Consider the following 21,008-nt stretch of genomic DNA (forward strand, 5'->3'; position numbering starts at 1 on the left):
CCCTGGGAAGGAGCTGGGAGGGCTGTCCTGGGAGCGGAGGCAGCTGCAGAGGTGCTGGTCTCTCCCTTGGGTGAGCTCAAGGGGTCAGCCTGCTCAGTTTCTCCAGGTGCCGGAGGCAAGGGCAGGAGTTTGAGATGAGTTTTGAGTGGTGGGTCCTTCCAGGAGGGGTGGCCAGCCTGGCTGACCTCTAACCACTTGGCCCGACCTGAGTATGCACACAGGGAAGGGCCACTTCCAGGAGCCCTGCAGCTGCCCCTCTCACAGAGGTTTCCCTGCAAGAATCTGTCTGCGTCTCACTCACTTGTGGGCACTGCCATGACTGCTCTTCTCCCCCACCATGGTCCTGGCTCAGAACAGGTGGCCAGAAATGCTTATTGAATGTGCAGCTGAGCAGGGAAGGGGCTTGGAGAGAGGAGCTGGAGAGAAGGATGGGCAAGGGGTTGGGGGGCCCTGCAGGGAGTGAGGGGAGCAGCATCTAAGCAGGTCTTGGACCCCACTGCCCAGGATGGGTCTGGGTGGTGCCCCCGCCAGGGTGGGCTGCTGTACAGCTGCTCATGGGCAGCCCCTTGCCTGGCTGGGCCCCCTATGTGCCCTGAGTCTCCAGCAGACCCTTGGCATACCCGACCCTGTCACACCCTGCACTGTCGGGAGCTGCTGCACAGACTCCTGCCTGTTTCAAAACCCCTGAAGGTCAGGTCTGGAGGCAGGGACTCTTCTGTCTGCTTTTACTGCTGCCCCCAGCAGTGTCCTGTCCCCAGCAGTGCCCTTAGTGAGCACGTAGGAACTCTGGGCTCTGAAAGGCCAACCTGGCCTCCATTCGGGCTCTAGCTGTGGCACTGTGCTGTCCTCTCAGGTAGGGGCGTGTTTCCTATGCCAGGACTTGTGCTCACGGTTGGTATTCTTGGGGGAGGGGCCTGCAGACCTGATGCTACAGCAGGCAGAGCCGCCTCTGGCATGAAAGCCCCCTTCCAGAAGAATCAGTCTGGAGGCAGGCAGGGGGCCCAGCCTCAGGGAGAGGTTGATCCCAGGAAGTGGGGCTTGGAAACCCACAGGCAGCAGCACGGGCCCCTCTTCCTGCCTGTGCCAGCTTCTCCCTCCCATGGCACAGGCGGGGTGGCACCAGGCAGCTGCTTCTGAGGTGGCCTTCTGGCTAGCTGCCAGCCCTCTGTGGGCAAATGGAGGCCACTCCTCACCTCTCTGAGTCCCCGTCCGGAGAGAAGGCCAGACGGGCAGGCTGCAGGGACCAACCCTTCCCGAAAGGCAGGGCCATCTCAGACGCACACTTTCCCAGCCAAGCCCAGCCAAACCCCGATCAATAGCCATTAGCTTTCAAGACATTAACCACAAAAAGCAGCCCGGGCCTGGCTGGGTCCTGGAAGTAGGCCCAGGCTTACTTGACAGCGTGGCTGGGCTACCAGGTCCAGGACCGGGGCCGCCTCGGCTGTCACTCACTCTGCCACCCAGGCTGGCGCCTCGATATCTCCAGCCTCCGTGTCTGACATGGGAGGAGCCCAGGCCTCTTCAGTCTGCCTTGGGCTGTGTGATGAGAGGCTGGACAGCTGGGCAGGAGCTGGGGCGCAGCAGGGCACACCTGATGGGGAGGGGCCCCCACCTCTGGTGACAACAGGCAGCAGGGGAGATGAGCTATGATTCAGCTGGCAGGTGGGTGGGTCTCTCTGAGAGGGGGTAGGTAACCAGAGGCTGCAATGAGTCTCAAGACCCGGGTAGACACCAGCCGTGGCTGGGAAGTGTCCAGAAGCTAATGAGGCCCCTGTCACAGGCATGCGTGTCCCTGGGCAGATGGTGCAGGGGATTGTGGAGTGGGTCAGAAGGGAGAGAGGGCAAGAGAGAATGAGCCTCAGCCACGGCCTTGGACAACACGGCCAGGTCCCGCGGGGACCCCTCTGTGGGGCCATGGACTCCTTGCTCGTGATCATCCCTGTGGCAAGTCTCCCCGCCCGGGAGCAGGCCTATGGGTGCAGGCCCTGCGACATGGGTGAAGCCTGGAGCCTCCTGCCACAAATGTGGTGCAGGGACTTGTGGGCAGAGAAGTGGGTGGGCGTGGGGGCCCCTGGTGTGAGGTGGGAGGCGGTGAGAGCAGGGGCCTGTGCCCATGAGGTGGTCCATGCAGGGAGGGGCCCTTGAGGAGTTCTGGGGAGCAGCTGGGGGGGTCTTCCTGGGGAAGGAAGGACACTGTGTGCAGATGGCATGGCAGGGCTGGTGGTCACCACGCTGCCTGGGACTGCATGTGGAGGGCAGAGTTCATCTCCTGGACCCTCATGCTGGGGCTTTTCTCTGGGCTTTTTCTGGGGGTGATTCTAACAGAGTAGGGTGCCTGTATAAAGGGCCCAGGTGAGACGTTGCCAGGGAGGACAGAGGGGCTTCAACCTCAGGTCCCCCACCTCCTGAGATCAAATGCTCCTTGACCCTGGACCTCCAATCCACAGCACCCCAGCTGCTTTCCAGGGTTAGGTTCTCCAAGCTCTGAGGCTACCCCTCACCCTGCTGTCCGGAAAAATTAGCCCCCTCCTCAATAGCCACTGCTAATCACAAGTTCTTTCCTGCCTTCTGCAAATCTATTCTTGTCAGCTGGGGGGCTCCAGGGAATTCACGCGAATCAACACCGTGACATGGAAAAATGAAACGGCGCTGTTAACCTCGTTAAGACACTAGAGCCGCTGCCTCCCGCCAAGCCTCCTTCCACCTGGAGTCTGAACTGGGGTCTGCTCACGGACAGCCACCGCAGCAAGACGTGAGGCGGAGGAGGAGGCCTGGGTGTCCCTGGCAATGATGATATCTGTCTGGAAACCAGAGGCACCGCCACAGGTCTGGAGAGTGGGGACGGAGGGAAGCGGCAGCGCCCGCGGGGCACCACATCAGCACAGAAGCAAAATCATTTCGCTCAAGAACCATCAGCAAACAGAGGCCCAGACAAGCAGCCCCAGGTCCCTCAGGCACGGGCTCCCTAAACAGACTCTTCAGACAGCCCCAAACCTCCCGACAGCATTCACAGCCAAGTGCAAAAATGCTGACTGGTCCGCGGCGAGCCCAGCGAGGCAGGAGCTCCCACCGCGCCTCCGGTGGACGGGAAGGCCAGGCGGCGCTGGGCAGGGCGGGCAAAGCAGGCTCAAGCGCGGGAACACCCGGGCGGCGGGCGCTGCAGGAGGGAGCCTGGCCACCCTCCTCCATCCAGCGCTGGTCATCTGGGTTTACCCGGGGCCATCCCTTCCTTGAGATTCTCTGTTCTGAGAAAATGTCGAGGGTCTAATTGCAGATCAGCCCAAAGCTTCTGGAAATACCACCCGTTATCCCAGTTCCTGCCCCGGGCGGCATCCCCCCAAGCAGGTGGCCGCAGGTTCGTTCCTGGGGCTGAAGGGCAGACTCACCTGCCTCCACGGGCGGCTGCTTGTTAAAAGGGCCACAGGCTAGTTATTAGGGATCTAAGGATCTGGTGCAGCAGCAGCGTTTTCATTAGGGAGTGTCACTGCGAACGTCAGAAGCCAGCGGTGAATGAGGCAGTCCCCCCGGGGCGGCTGGAGGCAGCGAGTGCATTAGTTCTATTAGGGCATTTTCGTCTCCGTGGAAGCAGCTGAATTATTCACGATCGCTGCTTCCCCTGAAAGCTCGGGGAGTGAGTTTCCACGATGCAGCCTGGCATGGCCGGCTCCTGGTAGACGGGGTCAGGGTGCAGCCCAACGTGGGGGTCCGACCCTCGGACCCTTCCCTTGGCCCCTCGCTGCCTCCACCACTGGTGTGCCACAGGCAAGGGCTCTCGGAGCCACTGGGGGTGGGGGGTCAGGCTGTGCTACTTGTTATTTCAGCACGATGCAGCTCAAAAGTGTGCTTGCAGCAGGGGAGCTAGGTCCCCGTGGCATGTGACCGCCACCCGCAGCAAAGGGCTGGGTGGCAAGGCTAGGTCCCCGTGGCATATGACCGCCGCCCACAGCAAAGGGCTGGGTGGCAAGGCTAGGTCCCCGTGGCATGTGACCGCCGCCCACAGCAAAGGGCTGGGTGGCAAGGCCTCCCCTCAGCACCGGGGGAAGCCCTGGCAGGCTGAGCCACACGTGATGTGTCCCACGCTGCCAGCACTCTCAGTGGCCAGGCCCTGGAGGTCGGGCATTTGGACACCCCACTGCCATGGCCTCCAGGCAGGCAGGGCAGCCCTTCTTGACAGCACGCATCCTGGCCCCCGGCCTGGGGTGTGACCCCTGGGGCACTACCAGTCACCCTCCTGGGGACTCCGCAGCTCTGTGGCCCTCTGGACAGGGCTGGAGTTCTGGAGTAGAGTTCTGGGGCAGACTGGGTCATTGTCCCCACTCCTTGGCCCCTCAGTATCCGTGTCCTTTGCCATGTGACTCCTAGTTCCTCCCACAGGTGGGGGAAGATATTTTCCTGCCCTTTGACTCTGGGAGGGGTGACGGTCACGAGTCTTGCTAGGAGCAGAACTGCCCGTGCTCTGTTCCACGTCTCTGAGAGACAGGGCACACTCTGTTTCTCCTCTGGCACCCCCGCCATGGGGATAATGGGCCAGGCCAGGCCTGGTTAAGAAGGACAAGAGGAGAGGACGCTGGGTCCACCTGCACCTTGGAGACAAACCCAGTCCAGCCTAGCCGAGAGCAGCTGACTGCAGTCAACCCACAGATAGACCAGCAACAGAGTCGGGCACGGTAACACACTCCGTGATCCCAACTCAGGAGGCCAAGGCAGGAGGATTGCTTGTTTGAGATCACCCTGGACCATTTAGTGAGATCCTGTCTCAAAACTAAAACAAACAAACCATCAAAAAATAACAAGGGCTGGGGCATGTCATTCGGTAGTAGAGCATCCTGGGTTTCATCCCAATACTGAAAATAAATAAAATTAAAAACTAAAAATTTCTAATTGGACAGATATACAAGCAAGAAAGAAATGAAAACTACTGCCAGGTACTGTTTTGGGGACGTTTGTTATGGAACAGTCTGTGAGTGCTGACTGATACAGGGTCTTACTCCCTTACCAGTCTGGGCGCTGCTCAAGGGTGGGCACCTGCCTTGAACACCTTTGCTCATCAGAGGGCCAGTCTTAAGTAATTCCAGTAGCTCCCCGAAAGTCATGCTTAGTGCCGTGTAAGGGGTGCCCTACTTGGAGTGGCATCTAGCCTGTTAAATAAAGACCCCTCCCCTTTGAAGTCACCTGAGGGTGCACGTGAAGAACAGCATCAGAGACCCAAAGAAGGGGTGGCCAGGACCTGTGGGCATGGAACGTGGACTGAGAGGCTGTGAGGAGGTCTTCAGAGCTTTTCCTCAGGGAGGGAAGGCCTCCAGAGGACGAGGGTGCTCCCGGGGCTGGATGACCGGACACGTCCTGTGACCCTTGTTCTGAGGACCAGTTAGTGGTGCACAAGATTCCGTTATGCGGACAGTCTCTGTGCCCTGTGGCCCCATCATGGAGAGCTCTCTGGGCTGGCCAGTGTGCAGCTGGGATTTTTCCGCCTGTTGCTGTGTCTCCTGCCGCTTCTGGGCTGAGAGAGCTCCCTGGGGGTGCAGGTCAGGTGTGAATGTGGCTTCCTTGGTCCAATCTTTCTGGGACCAACCCCATTCATCCATTAAGGTATTACACAATACAGATGTACGCGACGATATAAGCATTTATCAAAAAAAAAAAAAAAAAAGCATTTACAAGCCCAAATTCAGGCAAAAATCTTATTTAACCAAAATTTCAGTAGATTCAAAGAGTCCGCCATCTCTTTGGAGCTCCCTGTAAGGAAGGAGACCTCACAGGAGCACTGTGTGCCCAGGTCCACGGTCATGTTCAGAGGCACTGAGACCACTGGGGTAGAGAGGAAAGTCGTATGGAAACCCAGCACAGACCCTGGCACCCACAGCCCCAGATTCTGTGCACCATCAAGACACACTCCTCAGCTCCACATCTGGTGGGTGTGTGCACAACACTTGGAGCTGGTTTTGGACAGAGAGACTTCCCAGGTCTGCAACACAGGGAAGCGGCAACACAGGGAACTGTCACCAAGACCCCATCCCTCCACAGTGCCGAGGCTGGCAGACCCTGCTGACCCCCGGCTTCAGCACAACCCCGACATCTTGCTTCCTAAACTTGGAAACCCTCCAGGAAGTAGTATGAATCTTTTTGGTGTGTGCCCTGCTTACTGGTGAGGGAGGCAGACCAGAGGGAGGGACAGACAGGACCCTGCTGGGCCACATGCCTGGACCTCTTGATGCCACATCCCTCTGGGCACCGTTTCTTGTCAGGCAAACATCAGGTTTCTAATTTGCCAATGGGGAAGCACAGCAGGAGAATGACACTGTCCATCCTGACATGATCCAAGCCACACGGGTACCGCACACCCCAAGAAGGCATCCATCTCAATGGACCCAAGAGCTCTGTAGGGGTCAGCCCAGATCCTCAGGCAGAAGGGAGAATGCATGGGCATACACTCTCCAGGGAGACTGTGGCCTGATGACAGAAGTGCAAGACCATGATTGTGGCAAGGTGGCCATCTGCTGCTGGTGAATGCAGGGCTAACAGGAGGTCTGCTGAGAGTGACGAGCCCAGAAGACCATTTGCTCAAACCAACAGCCAACCTCTAGGGGACTCACACGCACAACTAAGGCTACCGCGCACTTTGTGTCAGGCATTACATATGCTCTGTGGGTGGGCACTGAGAGAGGCAGAGCCCTGGTGTCACCTGTGTGTGGGCACAGTCCTCCCACCCACTCCCCGGCCTTCAGCTCGCTGTATTCAAGAGAAAACGAAGAACTCATTACCTGTAAAACTGGAGCTGTCTTTTGGGGCTCCCATACCTAGTACTTCGGACGGCAATGGAGAAAAGAGAAAAAAAAGAGAGAGGAGAGAAGATAGTGCAGAGTTGGCATCAACCACAGACAAGTGCCAGCACAGAACGCATCACCAACACCCCGCAGGCCTGGCCCGCCCCCTCCGCCTGCTCCGGATGCGCCTGGGTACCAAATGCTCTGCAGCAGCGCCACCCAGTGGCCACAGAGCAGGGCCTGAGCCCCATCTGTCTGGACATGCAAGGGGTCCTGCACCTGCCCTTATTTCCCATGGTAAGTCTCTGGGAGAGGGTCTGTCTGGATTTCAGTGTGCTTTAAAAGAATATTAGAAACTCTGCAGTCAAGAGGTCAGCCTGCTGCCTGGGGCTACTGAGTCCTTTCAGGACAGGCATCCCTTGCCCTGGGCTCCTGTGGACCCCGCACGGCCTCAGGCCCGACTGCCCAGTGCCCACAGGGCCACTGCCACTGGGGCTCCCTGCCCCCACCCAGGTCGGCAGCTCTCGCCCAGCGCCCCCTGCTGTTCAGGGCTGCCTGTTGCGCAGATCACACCCGGGGCGGGGTTTGGAAGTGGCCTCCATGGAGGAGGCCAAGTTGCCCTGGGAGCATCTGGCTGCCCACAGTCTCTCCAGGGTTGGTAAACAGGCGAACGTGGCTCCCCAAAGGCTGGTGAGGTTGTGAGCACAGGGGGACGTGTGGGACCACGGAGGACGCATGAAGGGCCTCGGCTCACTGCCAGGCCTCTGTTATCCTCCAGGGGAGCACTTTGGAAGTTGGGGACCAGGAAGGAATCTGTCCCGGCTCGGCGCCACCTGCAAAACCTTTGCTTTTTCTTTCCCATTTTGGTTTTCAAGAGCCTGCCTTCTTTCCTTGGAGAATGAGCAGCGTGTGTGCCTCTCAGCCCTGTGGGCCCTGCTCAGTCCCCCCACTCCAGGGAAGGTCTTGGCCTCGGGGACCCCTGCAGGGGGGTGGGGTGGGAGTCACCTGTAGACCATCCCGGGGGAGCCCGTCTGCCTCAGGGAGTGCCGAGCTGGGGAGACCGTGGTCGATTCTGGATACATGGGGCTGGCCTCAGTGGTCCAGACCTGCTTGCTTCTTCAGGGAGGGAAAGTTCTAGAAGAAAAGAAAAGTGGGGAGGGGTGGTTACAAAAGATCAGCCACATTTGGCCAGGAGCTCCTATGATCCCAGAGGCCCAGAGGCTGTCTGTGCTCACCGTGCATTTGTATGGGCTGATGACAAGGGGCCAGGACTCTGAGACTCCACTCCACCATCCCCCCTGACCTATCACAGGGGCCCGGCTTCTCTGAGATGACAAGTTCTGCCACCCTGCAGAAACTGGAGGGTCTGTGCTTCTCAGCCAGTCTCCTCTCCCAGGAAGGGCACTGCTGCCACCTGGAGTCACCCTAGGGGTTCCCTTGGTCCTGCCTCCTGTCCATGACAGCTTCCGGTGCTGCCCCGAGCTTGTAAGAAGACTGTCAGAGGCCCCCAGTGAGCTGGGCCTGGGACTCCCTCTCTGTACAGCCCCCTAGCCCCTGAGGGTGGCTGGGCCTGGTGACTTGCTTCTCACCAGCACACGGGGGCTACAACTATATGGGGCTGACACTTCTGTGACTGGGCAGCACAGACTGTGACTTCTACATTGCTAGCTGACTCTCCCTCGATGGCTCTGATGAGCAAGCAGCCATGTGGGAGAGGCCCATGTGGCAGGAACTGAGGGTGACCTCTGGCCTGCAGCTAGAGGAGCTGAGGCCTAGCCCAACAGCCCACAGATCAGGGAATCCTTCCCCAGCTGAGCCTTCCCATGACTGTCCAGTGTGAGGTCATTTGTTACAGCGCCGGAAGGCAGGCAATGATTGGGCCTTCCCCAAGGCCACGCCCATGCCCCCCGGGGCCTTTGCACTGGCAGCTGGCTGTCACGCCCTAGGGTCCCCTTCCAGCTCCCTGGTGCCTGGCCCTCTCTGGACAGCAGAAGTCTCTCTCACTGCTGCATCTCTGTGTCTACCATAGACCCTGCCTTCTGAAAGGGTGAAGGTCCCTAACCCAAATTCATGTGGTCCCTTTCCCATGGGCAAAGGGATCAACACACAGCCCTGTCCACTCCAACAGACCCCTGAAATTGGCAGTGCCAGGCAGCCCATGGGGGGGACTTTGTCCATCCCTGTCCATCTTCCTTTTTTTTAAAGAGAAAGAGAGAGAGAATTTTTTTTAATGTTTATTTTTCAGTTTTTCGGTGGACACATGTCTTTATTTTATGTGGTGCTGAGGATCGAACCCAGCGCCCCGCGAATGCCAGGCGAGCGCGTTACCGCTTGAGCCACATCCCCAGCCCCCATCTTTCTTTCTCAGAGCAGAGACCTCCTATCCCAGGAGTTGTCCTCCTTGGAATATTCTCCACCCACTGGTCAACACAGCTCGGGTTTAGGTCCCACTCGTAATTGAGGTCTGCTCTGAGTGAGGGGCGTGAGCCCGAGCGTATGCTCGAAACACGGCGACACAAGGAAGACGCACACAGGAAAAGTGACGGGGTGGGTGATGGTTCCCCGGGATTGTTTTTAAGGGACCTCATTTGGAATTCAATGATGAAATGAAATAAAAATGCACTTAAATCTTTAAAATCAGAGCCGAGGAGGCTTGGCTGATACCAGCCCCCACAAACGTGCCACACAGGATCCTGGGTAAACCTCTCCCCGGGCAGCCCCTCGATGTGCACTTTCACACCGCCTGGACAGTGGACACCAGAGGCCTCCCCGTCACCTCTCCCTTTTAGTCTGAGGGTCCTTCAGGGCCACCAGCACTCAGAGGCACCAGCCATCTGCCCATCTGCCCAGGTCTATGCAGGAAGCTGTTCACTGGCTCATGAGTAGGATGTGACTCAGTGCCCAGGCCTGCTGAGGTGCTGCTCCTTGGGCCCAAGAACTGGCGAGAACTTCGTCCTTGGACAGTGGCTGCTCCCCTGGCCTTGGGGCAGCTGAGTTCCTGTGGACGGGGGCCACAGGCCTCAAGGGCAGTCTTTCTCTGAGCCCATTAGCGGCTCACACACCTCACTCCCTTAGATGACTCAGAAGCGTGAAATCACAGTATCTCACTGCGGTCATTTAAAAGCTGTCGCTAAACTCCCGATGATGCTGAGCTTTAAGTCAGAGTCCCTTAATGCACAAAATGCTGCCCAGCCCCGCTGAGTGCAGGGGCTGGGGGCTGCCAGGCGAGCAACGGCATCCCAGGCCCTGAAGCACACCCAGTGGGTGAGGGTCATGGCCAGGAAACCATGGCCACAGAGCACAGGGTGCTGCAAAGGGCCAGCCACAGCAGCTGTCCCCAGGGGCCCCGTGGAAGACAGCCAAAGGGGAGCACAGGGGGCAGGACGGAGGCCTGGATACCGGACCCTTAACAAGGTGCATGGCCTGCCCCACACTCCATCCTCCCTGGCTGCCCAGTGTGGCACTCAAGGTTGGCTAACTTCCAGAATTCTAGAATCACAAATCCAGCTGCATTTGAACTGGTGCTGATTCCACGGATGTGGGTGGGACCAGGAGTTTGGAATTTCCACTGAGTTCCCAGGCAGCAGAGATGCTGCGACCCAGAGACCATGCTTGAGAGCCACTGGTCTGGAGACGAGGTCCTACACCCGGTGCCTGGGGGTCAAGTCCAGCCTGCTGCCTACTTTGGCAGATAGTTTTATTGGCACGTCTCTGTGCCCATTTGTTGAGGGACTGTGCTCTTCTGAGCAGGGCTGAGCAGCTGCAGCAGGGACTGTCACAGCAGAGTCCACAACACTCACCCTCCAGCCTTTAGAGATGCCACCGTGTGGGGACCCTGCGCTGGGCTGCTGTCTCCCCCACCCAAGGGGACCACCATTGATCCACCCAGCCAGCCCTCTCGAGGGTGTCCTGAGCAGGGTCTTCCTTCTCACAGCGTGCAGCCATCTGCACGTGATGAATTCCTCCCATCTGAAAAGCAGTCTCTCGGACCACTGTCTTCTCCGTCTATTCACAGGGGATTTTCTCCAGAGCACCATCTTCACTGGTCTGCAATTCCTCTCCTCCCTCTGGCTCTGGCAGACCAAGCAGTCCTCGGCTCTCCCTCCTCTGCGGCAGGACCCTACACCCTCTGGGGCTTCTCTGTGCTCTTCGTCCACTCCTTCTGTCCACGAGCTGCTTCCTGTTCATCTCTCTGACCTCTGACTTTGGTGGCTGCCCAGGGTCTGGCGGTGAATCTGTTTGCTTTTCTGAATTCCGTTTCTGCACTGCAGACCCCACGTCTGTCTCCAGCCCGTCAACCCCTGCACCCAGGGTTGTTTATTCAGCTCCCTGAGCACCCTCCATGAGGATGAGGAAAGAGATCCTTAGATTCAGCTCCTGATGGACCCTACCTGCTGCCCTGCTCTTCCCATGACCACAGAACAACTGGGTAAGAGCACCCTCCTCCTGGGAGTCAGTTCCTGGAGTCACCCAGACTCCCGCTCCCCTTACACACCTGCCTCATCCACCCCTGGACCAAGCCCCAAGCTTCTCCCCTCATGTCCCTCCTCCCCAGCTCAGGCCTCACAGCTTCCTGCCTGGTCTCCTCTGTGCCACAGGAGCAAGACTGACACTTTCGGATCAGGGTGTTACTTTGTGCACAACTTCCAACGGCTTTCGTTCTATCCAAAGTAAACCCCAAATCTCAGCCCTGGTCTCTGGGGCAGCCCCTCCCCAGAGCCCTCCAGCTCCACCCCTTGGAGCTGTGGCCTCGCTCCTTCGGCTCAGCCACACTCCCTGGGGATCCTCCAGCCCAGTGTCCCTCCTCAGGCATCCCCCACTCCTCTTCCTCCCACCTGACTTGGCCTCTGACCCCTGAGGCCTACCATGGCCCTGCCTTTGCCTCTGTAAACCAGGGTCACCTTTCCAAGGAGGTCCCCATGGACACGGTGTCTTACATGGCCAGCCCTGTCTTCTTGGGTTATTTTTCTCCCTCAAGATTATCACCTGCTCTATTCCTTACGGCTCACTCACTTGTCCTGTGGACGATCTCTCTCCCCACCCTGGTGCCGGAAGGGGCAAGGCAGGGGTTTTGTCTGTGGTGTTTCCATGGTAGACACTCAGAGGAGTTTGCTGAATGAATGAGTGAATGACCATGGCTCAGCCTGCTGAAGGCCCATGGACAGCGTGCAGAAGAGGATCTCGGGCTGGGCGGTCTGTGTTCCTGCAGGCGGCACCCTTGCTCCAGTGTGGGGATGCTCCACATGCCTGGGGATCAGGGCAGCTTCCTCGGGAGAGTTCAATGCCAGCTCTGTCTAGTAGGGCTGCTCAGCGCAGCTGCAGGTGGAGGGATAATGGCTGCCACTTAGCAAGTTCTCCCGGAAGACACCTGTCCCACCCCAACCCCTTGCCTGGACTCCCAGAAGTGCTGACCCTGAGGTCAGGCTCCCTCTGAGCCAGCAGCCAGCCCCCGGTCCACAACCACAGCGGGTGTGTGTGTGTGTGTGTGTGTGTGTGTGTGTGTGTGCTGGACTCACTCTGAAGACTACTTCATGAGGAACTGCCTGTCTTGTCCATTCGGGGTTGGGGCACAGCACAGCCCACCACCTCTGCCACCTCACAGGGGAAGGGAGGGGCTGATGAGATTCCCACAGCTTCTGCTTTGCATTCAGGATGCAGGATGCATGGATGGAGCCAATCTGCCCAGAGCCCACCTCCTGGCTCTGCAGCTGCCACCCTCCAATCAGGAACGACTGCACCTACCAAATAGCCAATCCCCATGAAGCTGACATCCTAGTGGGGATGCTGAGAACACCAGCTTGGCACAGTGGCTCCTGCACCAGAGGGAGGCATGCAGAGCTAAGCTGGGTGTCCCTGGGTCCCTCACCCTTAGGGCTCAGGAGGACAGGCTTTAGAAACTGTCTCCCAACCCACCAGCCCAGGAGTGAATGGAGGGGAGCTGGGTTTGGGATCTCGGTTGGAGGTAAAAGTCTGGGCTTCGCCCATCTCCTACGGTTCTACTTGGTCTCGGTGTGACCTTGAGCAGCTCTCCCTGGTTTATATTTGGAGGAACCAAAGCTCGGAGCTTTACAAAGGTCTGCTCAAACTTTTTGCACAGAATCAAAGAGAAGCAGCATGTGAAATGCTTTGAGCCCAGGAGGAAAGATGTTAAACCAATGCCTGCTCTTGCCCTGTGCACGGTCCACTGGGCAGGGACAGCAGGTGAGGAAGGATGGCCAGGGGGCTCCAGCTAAGGCATTTCTTCCTTCTCTCCGTCTTATTTTTTAAATTTACTTTAGTTGTAGGTAGACACAAGATCTTTATTTCATTTTTATGTGATGCTGAGGATTGGACCCAATGCCTCACGTGTGCTGGGCCAGTGCTCTACCACTCAGCCACAGCCAAGCCCCTCTCCATCTTATTTTGGGAAATTTCAAACTTCAGAAAAGTTTAAAACAACCAGAATAGCAATAAACACCCGCACACTCTTCACCCTAAGCACCAAAGGTTTACATTTTTCCTACCTGCATGCACTCTCTCTCTTCCCTCTGCTTTCCCCACCCTCCATGTCCGCGTGTGCACACCCACCTACCCACCCACATACCCACACACCCACACACTCACACCCACCCACACACTCACACCCACCCACACACACTTTCTCAACCATTTGAAAATAAGCGGCCATATCCAGAACTTCATCTGTGACCTCAGCACACATCTTCTGAGAACTTTGTCTTCCACAACCCACATCATCATCATCATCATACTTAAGATAACTAATTCACTATCACCCAATAGATGAGTTCTATTCCAATTTCCCAATTATTCCATCTTGTTTTAGACTTAAAAAAAATGCAGGATCCATCAGGAATCCCACCTGGCCCTGCTGCTTCTCCAGCCCCTCCTGACCCACAAGAAGCACCCTTCCCACATTACCACCTCTTCATTCCTGTGACATTGAGACTTTTTGAAAGGTTCTCCCCCTCAGTTCTGATCTGTCGCATTGCTGCCTGAGGATCAGATTTAGCAACCCTTTTTAGCAAGGTGGTGTCTCATGCATCCAAGCAGGAGGCGTGCACACGAGTTTGCTCTCGTGGGCGTGGCCAGGTCTGATCACTTGTCAGGGGGCATTCACCAGGACACAGCTCGTGCCCTTCTTTGTCATTACCCAGGAATCAAGGAGGGTTCTCTTAGGTGTGCGAATGTCTGGGTCTTATTTCTCAACTGCTGCTTTTCTTGAAAGGCCAAATGTGTTGCTGGTTTGGGCCCCGAGTGCAGTTGGTGGGAGGAGAGGAAGTCTAGTTCAAATGGAAAGAAAACACCAAGATGGATTCCTGGAGGCCTCCGACTGTTTTCAAAGCCCAGCTCCAGGAAGACCCACTGTTCAGACTCCAGGGCCTGACTGAGGGCCCCTGATCCCTCCTAGCTGTGTTGCTGACCCTGGGGCCAGCCTGCGATTGGCTGTGAGATTGGGATTAGCAGTGTTCTGGGAATGGACCTGCCACGTGACCTTGGGTAAGGACAAGAAACTGACATACTCAAGGAGGGAGGGCAGCAGACTGCACAGGACAGCGCGAAAGACCCAGGGTCACAGAAGACCCAGAAGGAGCCTGACCGGGAAGTGTGGGCTCTCTCACTTTCTCTGAGCCTCCATTTCCTTACCCACAGAACAGGGGCCTAGCCTACAGGACCCCAGTTTCTCTAGTGGACTAATGACGGCATTACTCTGGGGACAAATGCCCCAGTGTCACAGCAGGAGCTGTGAGAGGCTCCCTCTCTGACGCCTTCCGCTCAGCATTGGAGATGGGATCTGTGCCAGCCAGGAAACCACAGGGAAGTCAGGCTGGGCCCAGGAATCAAGGCAGAGATTCAAGATAAACCAGACCCTTCTGGGGTGGCCTGGATGGTGGCTAAGCTGCTCTGACGTCCCGGCTGTCCTGGCATCCGATGTCCTCTGACACCCTGATGTCCTGGCTGGCTGAGCTGCATAGGAGGAAGGTATGAGGTCGAGTCATTGACCCAATCCTTCTCCTGGGACCCAGGCTCTTTGCTGTGTGACACGCATACAGTTGGTAGAGTACACTCCAGGCCCTGCCTGCTGTGGCCCTGTGACTCACTTGGCCAACAACAGAGAGGACAGCTCACCGGTTCGCCCTTGTTGGAGATGAGTTCTTGACTCCCTGACATCATCGTGGGACACACATGCTGCAGAACACCTGCCATTTGGCCTGACTGGGTCCCCTGTGACACACAGCCAGTCCCCTCTCACCCCCAGAGGTGTGGTGGACAAATGCTCCCTGAGAAGGGATCACGTGGAACAAGTCCCAGAGTTTCCCCTGGCACTCCAGGGAGCCGGTGCTGCTGGCTCATCCTGCTGACAGGGAGCTGGCTCTGGGTACTAGAGAAGGCCACGTGTCTGCCTCGCTGTGGTAAACTCGGAGAATGAGAGAATGAGGCCGGCTGGCACCCTCCTGGAGCATGGGCTCTTGACCCAGGGTCAGTCCTCTGAGCACTGGAGAGAGACTTTCTAAAACCCTGCCTGAGGCATCACACACTTCTGTCCTCTTCTAGGGCTGGTGACAGGGTCCCATTCTCTTTGGGTGACCCAAGAGGACCACTCCAGGTGCTGGGAGGGAGGCAGGGCTGCCAGGGGGTCAGACCTGGGCTTGGTGGCTGGCCCTGGGCTTGAGTCCTGACTCTGCCACCCGCTGTGTGGGGACTGGCAGATGTCTCAACCTCCCAGTGCAGATTCTTCATGCAGGAAAAGGGCTCCGTGTGCTGACGGGTGGGGAGAGCGCGCAGCAGGGGCCACAGGAGCTGGACGGGGGCTCTGGCCCAGGCCTGGGTGCGCCTCCTTCCTGGACCGTGTGCCTCTCAGAAGGCACAGGTGCCTCACAGCGCTGTCTCACTCTCCAGAAGCTCTCTCTTTGGATCCTTGCTCTGATATCTGCTCTCCTTGCTCTGGGCTTCCTGTCAGAAAACTTGCTCTCCCTTCCGCTTTCCCAGAAAAAGGCTAATCTTTTGTAAACGTGACCGGCCACACACAGGAATGATCACCCTGCTCTGGTGTCACGGTGGCCTCTCTGGGTTTTGGGCTCTCTGTGGCCGCATCCCAATTCTGAATTGTCCTGGAAGCTCAAAATCACCAAAGGCCAATCCCTAGGTCACGGAGGACTTCAGAGCAAGGACCTTGTATGCACTATCGATTGCCATGTGGCCAGGACCCATGGCTGAAAACAGGCCAGCCCTAGGACCAAGAGGGAGGGGTCCCTGGGAGGCGGGCACCAGGAGGCCATCTTGAAGGGTGGCCTCTGCAGCACCAGTGATGGACAGTTCCCCACGTTGGCCCCTGTCACCTTTCCTGTGAGCACTGGGGCGTCTGCTCTGCCGGGCATGGAGCCTTGTCTCTGTTCGCTGATGTGTGTCCCGGAGCCCAGAGAAGCCCCAGTGCAAGGTGACACTTAGTGATGAGGACCGAGGGACCAGGAGGACGAGGCTCCTAACTTCTGGGCAGGCCTCCAGTTGGCTCTTGGAAAGCCTCAGGGCTGGGGTGGGGACCCCCTCTTGCGCTGGTGGAGCTGAGGTCCTCAATGAACATGGTGCCTCTCAGTGCTGGGAAACCACCCTGCCAGGCCCCTGAAGTGTCTGCTGTGACAGTCGCATGGCCAAGGCTGGAGGAACCACCGTGCTGACAGCAGGCCTCATGGAGGGACAGGAAGAGGTGTAACCGCTGGAAACCACAAGTCACGGAATGGCGCTTGTGCGACACACCCTTCCTCCCTGGGGAGGTCAGGGGCCCCTCTGACGGAGCCCACTCCGCCCGTGAGCTGGGCTCTTGCTGGAGCTGGGTGCACTGGGTCAGTTCTGCTCATGGGCAACGAGCAGAGGGTTGCTAGAAGGGCGCCTGGAGGAGCTGGAGGTCCGCTCAGCCCAGTCCCCGTCAGCACCTCCCAGAGCTTGCCCGGGTGCAGGCTGGAGGGTGGGGAAGAAGAAGAGTGGAGAGGTAACCAGGGCCCTAGGTCATGTCCAGGCCCCTGTTTTTGTCCTGGAAAAAACCTCAAAACTCCTGAGGCCTGAGCCTGGGGCCTGCTAATCTGACACTAAACAGCATGGATGTCACATGATTCAGACAACGGAAGAAGCATCTGGACCCAACCACAGAGCTCAACATCAAGACCACTGGAGGGAGCATTTGATAACACATCTCATCGGTGCCTCATAAAAAATGTTTAGAAAGACCATCAACTAAATCCTCAACCTAACCTTGTCAAAGCAACATCCAGATGCCGGTTTCCTGTTAACAACCTACACAGCGACCCCGCACAGAACCCCAGGTCTAGCCCCACGTCCAGCCTGTTGCAAGGACAGTTCACATTCACATCTAATTAACGCCACATTAACTGCCGCCAGCTTTCCCAGCACAAGGTTCACATGCCTTCCCTACACAACAAAAGCCCCCCAGACCCGCACCTGACTCGCACACCTGCCCGCTGGAGCGGGAGCCCTGCTGCTCTTGGCCTGGGCTTATTGGCTGGGTCAGGGGCCAAGGCCCCAGGCTTAGGAGCCCCCTCCTTCCTCCCTGAGAGGGAACGGGGGCTCAGACCCCAGCTGGCTCAGCATCCTGTCCTGGAGGAAGGGACTAACGGCTCGGCAGCTTCCGGCCCCCACGTTTGTCCTCCCAGGATTGTTCTCGGAACTCAGAGAAGGTCCAGGACAGCGTCTGAGGAGCTGGGTCCCTGGGCATCCAGGTGCAGGGCTCCCGGCCCCTGGCCACCACAGGTGGCAATGTGTGGTGCCGTGCTGGGGTCACCCGGCACCTGGCAGAGGGACCCCAGCCCTGTGCCGCAGTCTGTGTACTGTGGCAACTTGGGGTGAGCTGTGGGGTTCTTGCCCACAGCCCCCTCTGGGATGGAGGTAGCAGGTGCTCCCCGGCTCTGGGACCCCCATGACCACATGCTCAGGCCACACGGCCCCCGCTTCTGTCATTGCTCAATGCACACGTGGCACCGCGCCTCCCCACGTGGATGGTGGATGAACAGCCTGCTCCCCGCTCCCCCCACCACACCCACACCCCACACCCATATCCTGCTGGGGGGAAATGAGGGAGAGAGCAAGGCAGGGAGGGAGGAAGCCATGTCCACCAGGAGATCTCGGCCCTCTCCTCGCAGAGCAATGGCGGGGCCGACACACTGTGGCGCCAGGCGCTGCAGGCTGTCTGTCCTTCAGGGTGGAGCTGCAGTGGAGGAGGTGTGAGGGGCCCTCCACCATCTACCCCTGCCCCGCGCTCAGCCCCAGGGGCAGAGGGGAGACCCGGGATGGGAAATGTTTGCTGTCAAGAGAGGCCCTTGCTCTCTCCATTCAGAGACTGGAGGTCCCCGGCCAGGGCTTCCTGGGAGCGGACAGATGGGCAGGCCACTCCGGGAGCCACCGGGGACTGCTCAGCAGCTCTCTGCCATCTGCCTGCCACCCTCTCTCCCATGGAGGGACAGGGGCGGCCCTGCAGGGGTCTTGATCACCCTGTGTCTCTCCCTCTTGGCCCAGGGTTGAAAGCAGATCCATGGAGAACTGTCGCAGGCAGACACCTCTGTGGTGCAGTGCCACTGTGCCTGGCCCCTGAGCAGTGGCTTGGTGTGTGTGTGTGTGTGTGTGTGTGTGTGTGTGTGTGTGTCTGCTGCGGTCCTAGTAGGTTGGACAGGAAGCCACACAGGGCCACAAGAGGCCTGGGTCGGGCAGGGCGTCTGCAGGAGCAGCTTCCCTCCGGGCTGTGTTCATCCTATGGGGGATGGGCACGGGTCTCGGACACGCGGGGGCACCCAAGCCTTGCCAGGGAGCAGACACAAACCCGTCCTCGGAGGCACAATCCCCAAAGCACCCTGGTACCTGCTCCTGAACCGGAATGCCAGTCGGGACCATGTTCCGTGTGTCTGTGGCGGAAGGTGAAGTCACTGCTCTGCTGCACAGCAAACCGCCCGGGGCCACAGGCCCAACAGGAAGTTGGCTTGGCCCATGCCAGGGCCCCGCGGGGCTGCCTCTGCACAGCGGAGGCGCCAAGCAAACCAGGGCCCGTGAGGTGCCAGGGTGTGGCCTCTGGTTCCAGCCCCCTGATCCAGGTGGGAGGGCCCCGGGCACCACCGACCCTCCTAGCCGACCCTCCTAGCCGTGCAGCAGCAGGGGAGGAGGAGGAGGGGCAGGAGAGAGCACGCCCTGTCCCCACCCTCCTGCTCATGGTGACCCCTCCAGAAGAGGGGCAGACCTGCCCGGTCAGTCTGGGAGCCCCTGTCTCAGGGCAGGGAGGAAGGGACAGCAAGCAGCTACCAGCAGCCCTGGGAAGGGGCACTGCAGCCACCTTATGCTGAGAGTCGGGGACTCACCACACTGAGAGTCGGGGACCCAGCTGCAGGCTGGGATTTGAACCCAGGCCTGGCTGACTCAATGGCTCTGCTCTGACCTGTGAATGCCTACAACGTGGGGCGGGGCTGCCTCCCGCTCCCATCCCCTGCCCTACCCAGTCAGGGGATGGTGCAGACTGACTGTGGGGGGCTTTCCTCACCCCCTGAGCTGGGCACCGAGTAAGAAAGCAGAGGCCTGGGAGATGAGCAAGAGGAAGAGCGAAGGAGAAAGTGGGAATGGAAGAGAGACAGGGAGACACCAGAGGGAGGTGCAGGAGGCAGGGCCCATGTTGAGCCCCGTTGGGGTGTGCCACCAGCCCTCACCGTGAAATGCACTTTAGAAGAAATAAAGGTCCACAAATATCAGATAGCCCCCAAGTTCACCCGGCCACCAGTGGCCAGGCGGGCACCAGAGCCAAGTCTGTTCTGCTTCAGACTGGGGCTCTGTCCTCATGCACATCTAGCATCACTGCCCCCTGAACCTCCGACCCTGGACAGGTGACCCCAGATCCGCAGGGAACGGGGCCACAGTTATACTCTGGTCCTAGCTCAGAACACGTCTGTGAACACAGACTTTATCCACGCTGTCATCACAGACCACACAGCGACTACGGAACCTCAGGGTGGGAGAAAGCCCAAGCCCACCAAGCAGACCTCGGGCTCAGCAGACACTCTGCCGTTTCAGACACACAGAACAGCCCTGAACCTCAGCTGCAGCCCTAGCCCTTAAAACTAAATTGTAATTCTTCAGACACTGCCAACTCTTTTTAATTAAAGTTACTTTAGGCCAGGGAGGGAGGTGACTGTCCAATACTGGGTGACAAAGTCAGAAATACCTAATTTAGGGGCTGGGGTGGTGGCTCAGTGGTAGAGCCCTTGCCTAGCATGTGCAGGGTCTTGGGTTCGATCCTCAGCACCACATAAAAATGAATGAATGGAATGAAGATATTGTGTCCAACTACAACTAAAAAATAAGTATTAAAAAAAAAGAAATACTTGGCTGGAGTTGTAGCCCATTGCCTTGCAAGTGTGAGGCACTGAGTTCAATCCTAGCACCACATTAAAAAAAAAAAAAAATAAAGGCATTGAGTCCATCTACAACTTAAAAAAAAGAAATACTTAATTTAAAAGACACTGTCAACAGTAAGAAAGGTGTTGGGCATGCTGGTGCCTGCTGGTAATCCCAGCACTTTAGGAGGCTGAGGTAGGAGGATTGTAAGTTCAAGGCCAGCGTCAGCAATTTAGCCAGGCTCCGTCAGCAATTTAGCCAGGCTCCGAACAACTCAGGGAAACCCTGTCTCAAAATTTAAAAAAAAAAAAAAAAAGACTGGGGATGTAGCTTAGTGGCAAAAAGCCCCTGGGTCAAATCCCTGGTACCAAAAATAAATGGATAGATAAATAAATATATAAATGCATAAATAAAATAAATAAAAAGGGCTGGGGATGTGGCTCAGTGGTTAATTGCCCCTGGATTCAAGCCCTGATACTGAAAAACAAAGCAACAAACACACAAACAAAACAGTAAAAAAGGAGAAAATACTTAGACATCCTATGCCTGATAAGAGATTGATACCCAGACTACACAGAGAAGTCCTGAGGCTCACAGGAGAAGACCAAGCAACTTGGTTGGAAAATGGGCGAAGGACTAGAACACATTTCCCCCAAAGCCAACTTGCTAATCAGTAAGCGCACGGGAAGATGCTCAATGTCACTGGTCACGAGAGAGCTGCAGATCCAACCACGATGAGATACTGCCTCACACCCACCAGGCGGCTACTGTCAAAAACCCCCAGAAGATAGAAAGTGCTGGCGAGATGTGGAGAGTCGGAACCCCTGTGTGCCGTTGGTTGGAACCAAAGATGGCGCAGCTGCT

General features: G+C 57.7%; 1 protein-coding gene across 5 annotated transcripts in view; it reads right to left on the bottom strand.

Moving 5' to 3' along the window:
• KCNAB2 (potassium voltage-gated channel subfamily A regulatory beta subunit 2) overlaps positions 1-21,008 on the bottom strand; it is an 84,887-nt gene that overhangs the window by 39,812 nt on the left and 24,067 nt on the right. For 3 of the 5 annotated variants that reach the window (XM_081306824.1, XM_081306821.1, XM_081306823.1), the window contains exons 2-3: positions 7,770-7,898; positions 6,762-6,803 (exon numbers count right to left, since the gene is read on the bottom strand). In XM_081306824.1, coding sequence (XP_081162950.1) covers positions 6,762-6,803; positions 7,770-7,846 — 119 coding nt within the window. In that variant the 5' untranslated portion in view covers positions 7,847-7,898. Of the gene's footprint in view, positions 1-6,761; positions 6,804-7,769; positions 7,899-18,626; positions 18,889-21,008 lie in introns of those variants that run through there. The other 2 variants (XM_081306822.1, XM_081306825.1) reach the window with 2 other exon arrangements.

Source organism: Spermophilus citellus, assembly GCF_964194105.1.
Source record: "Spermophilus citellus genome assembly, chromosome: 9".
Classification (NCBI taxonomy): Eukaryota; Metazoa; Chordata; class Mammalia; order Rodentia; family Sciuridae; genus Spermophilus; species Spermophilus citellus.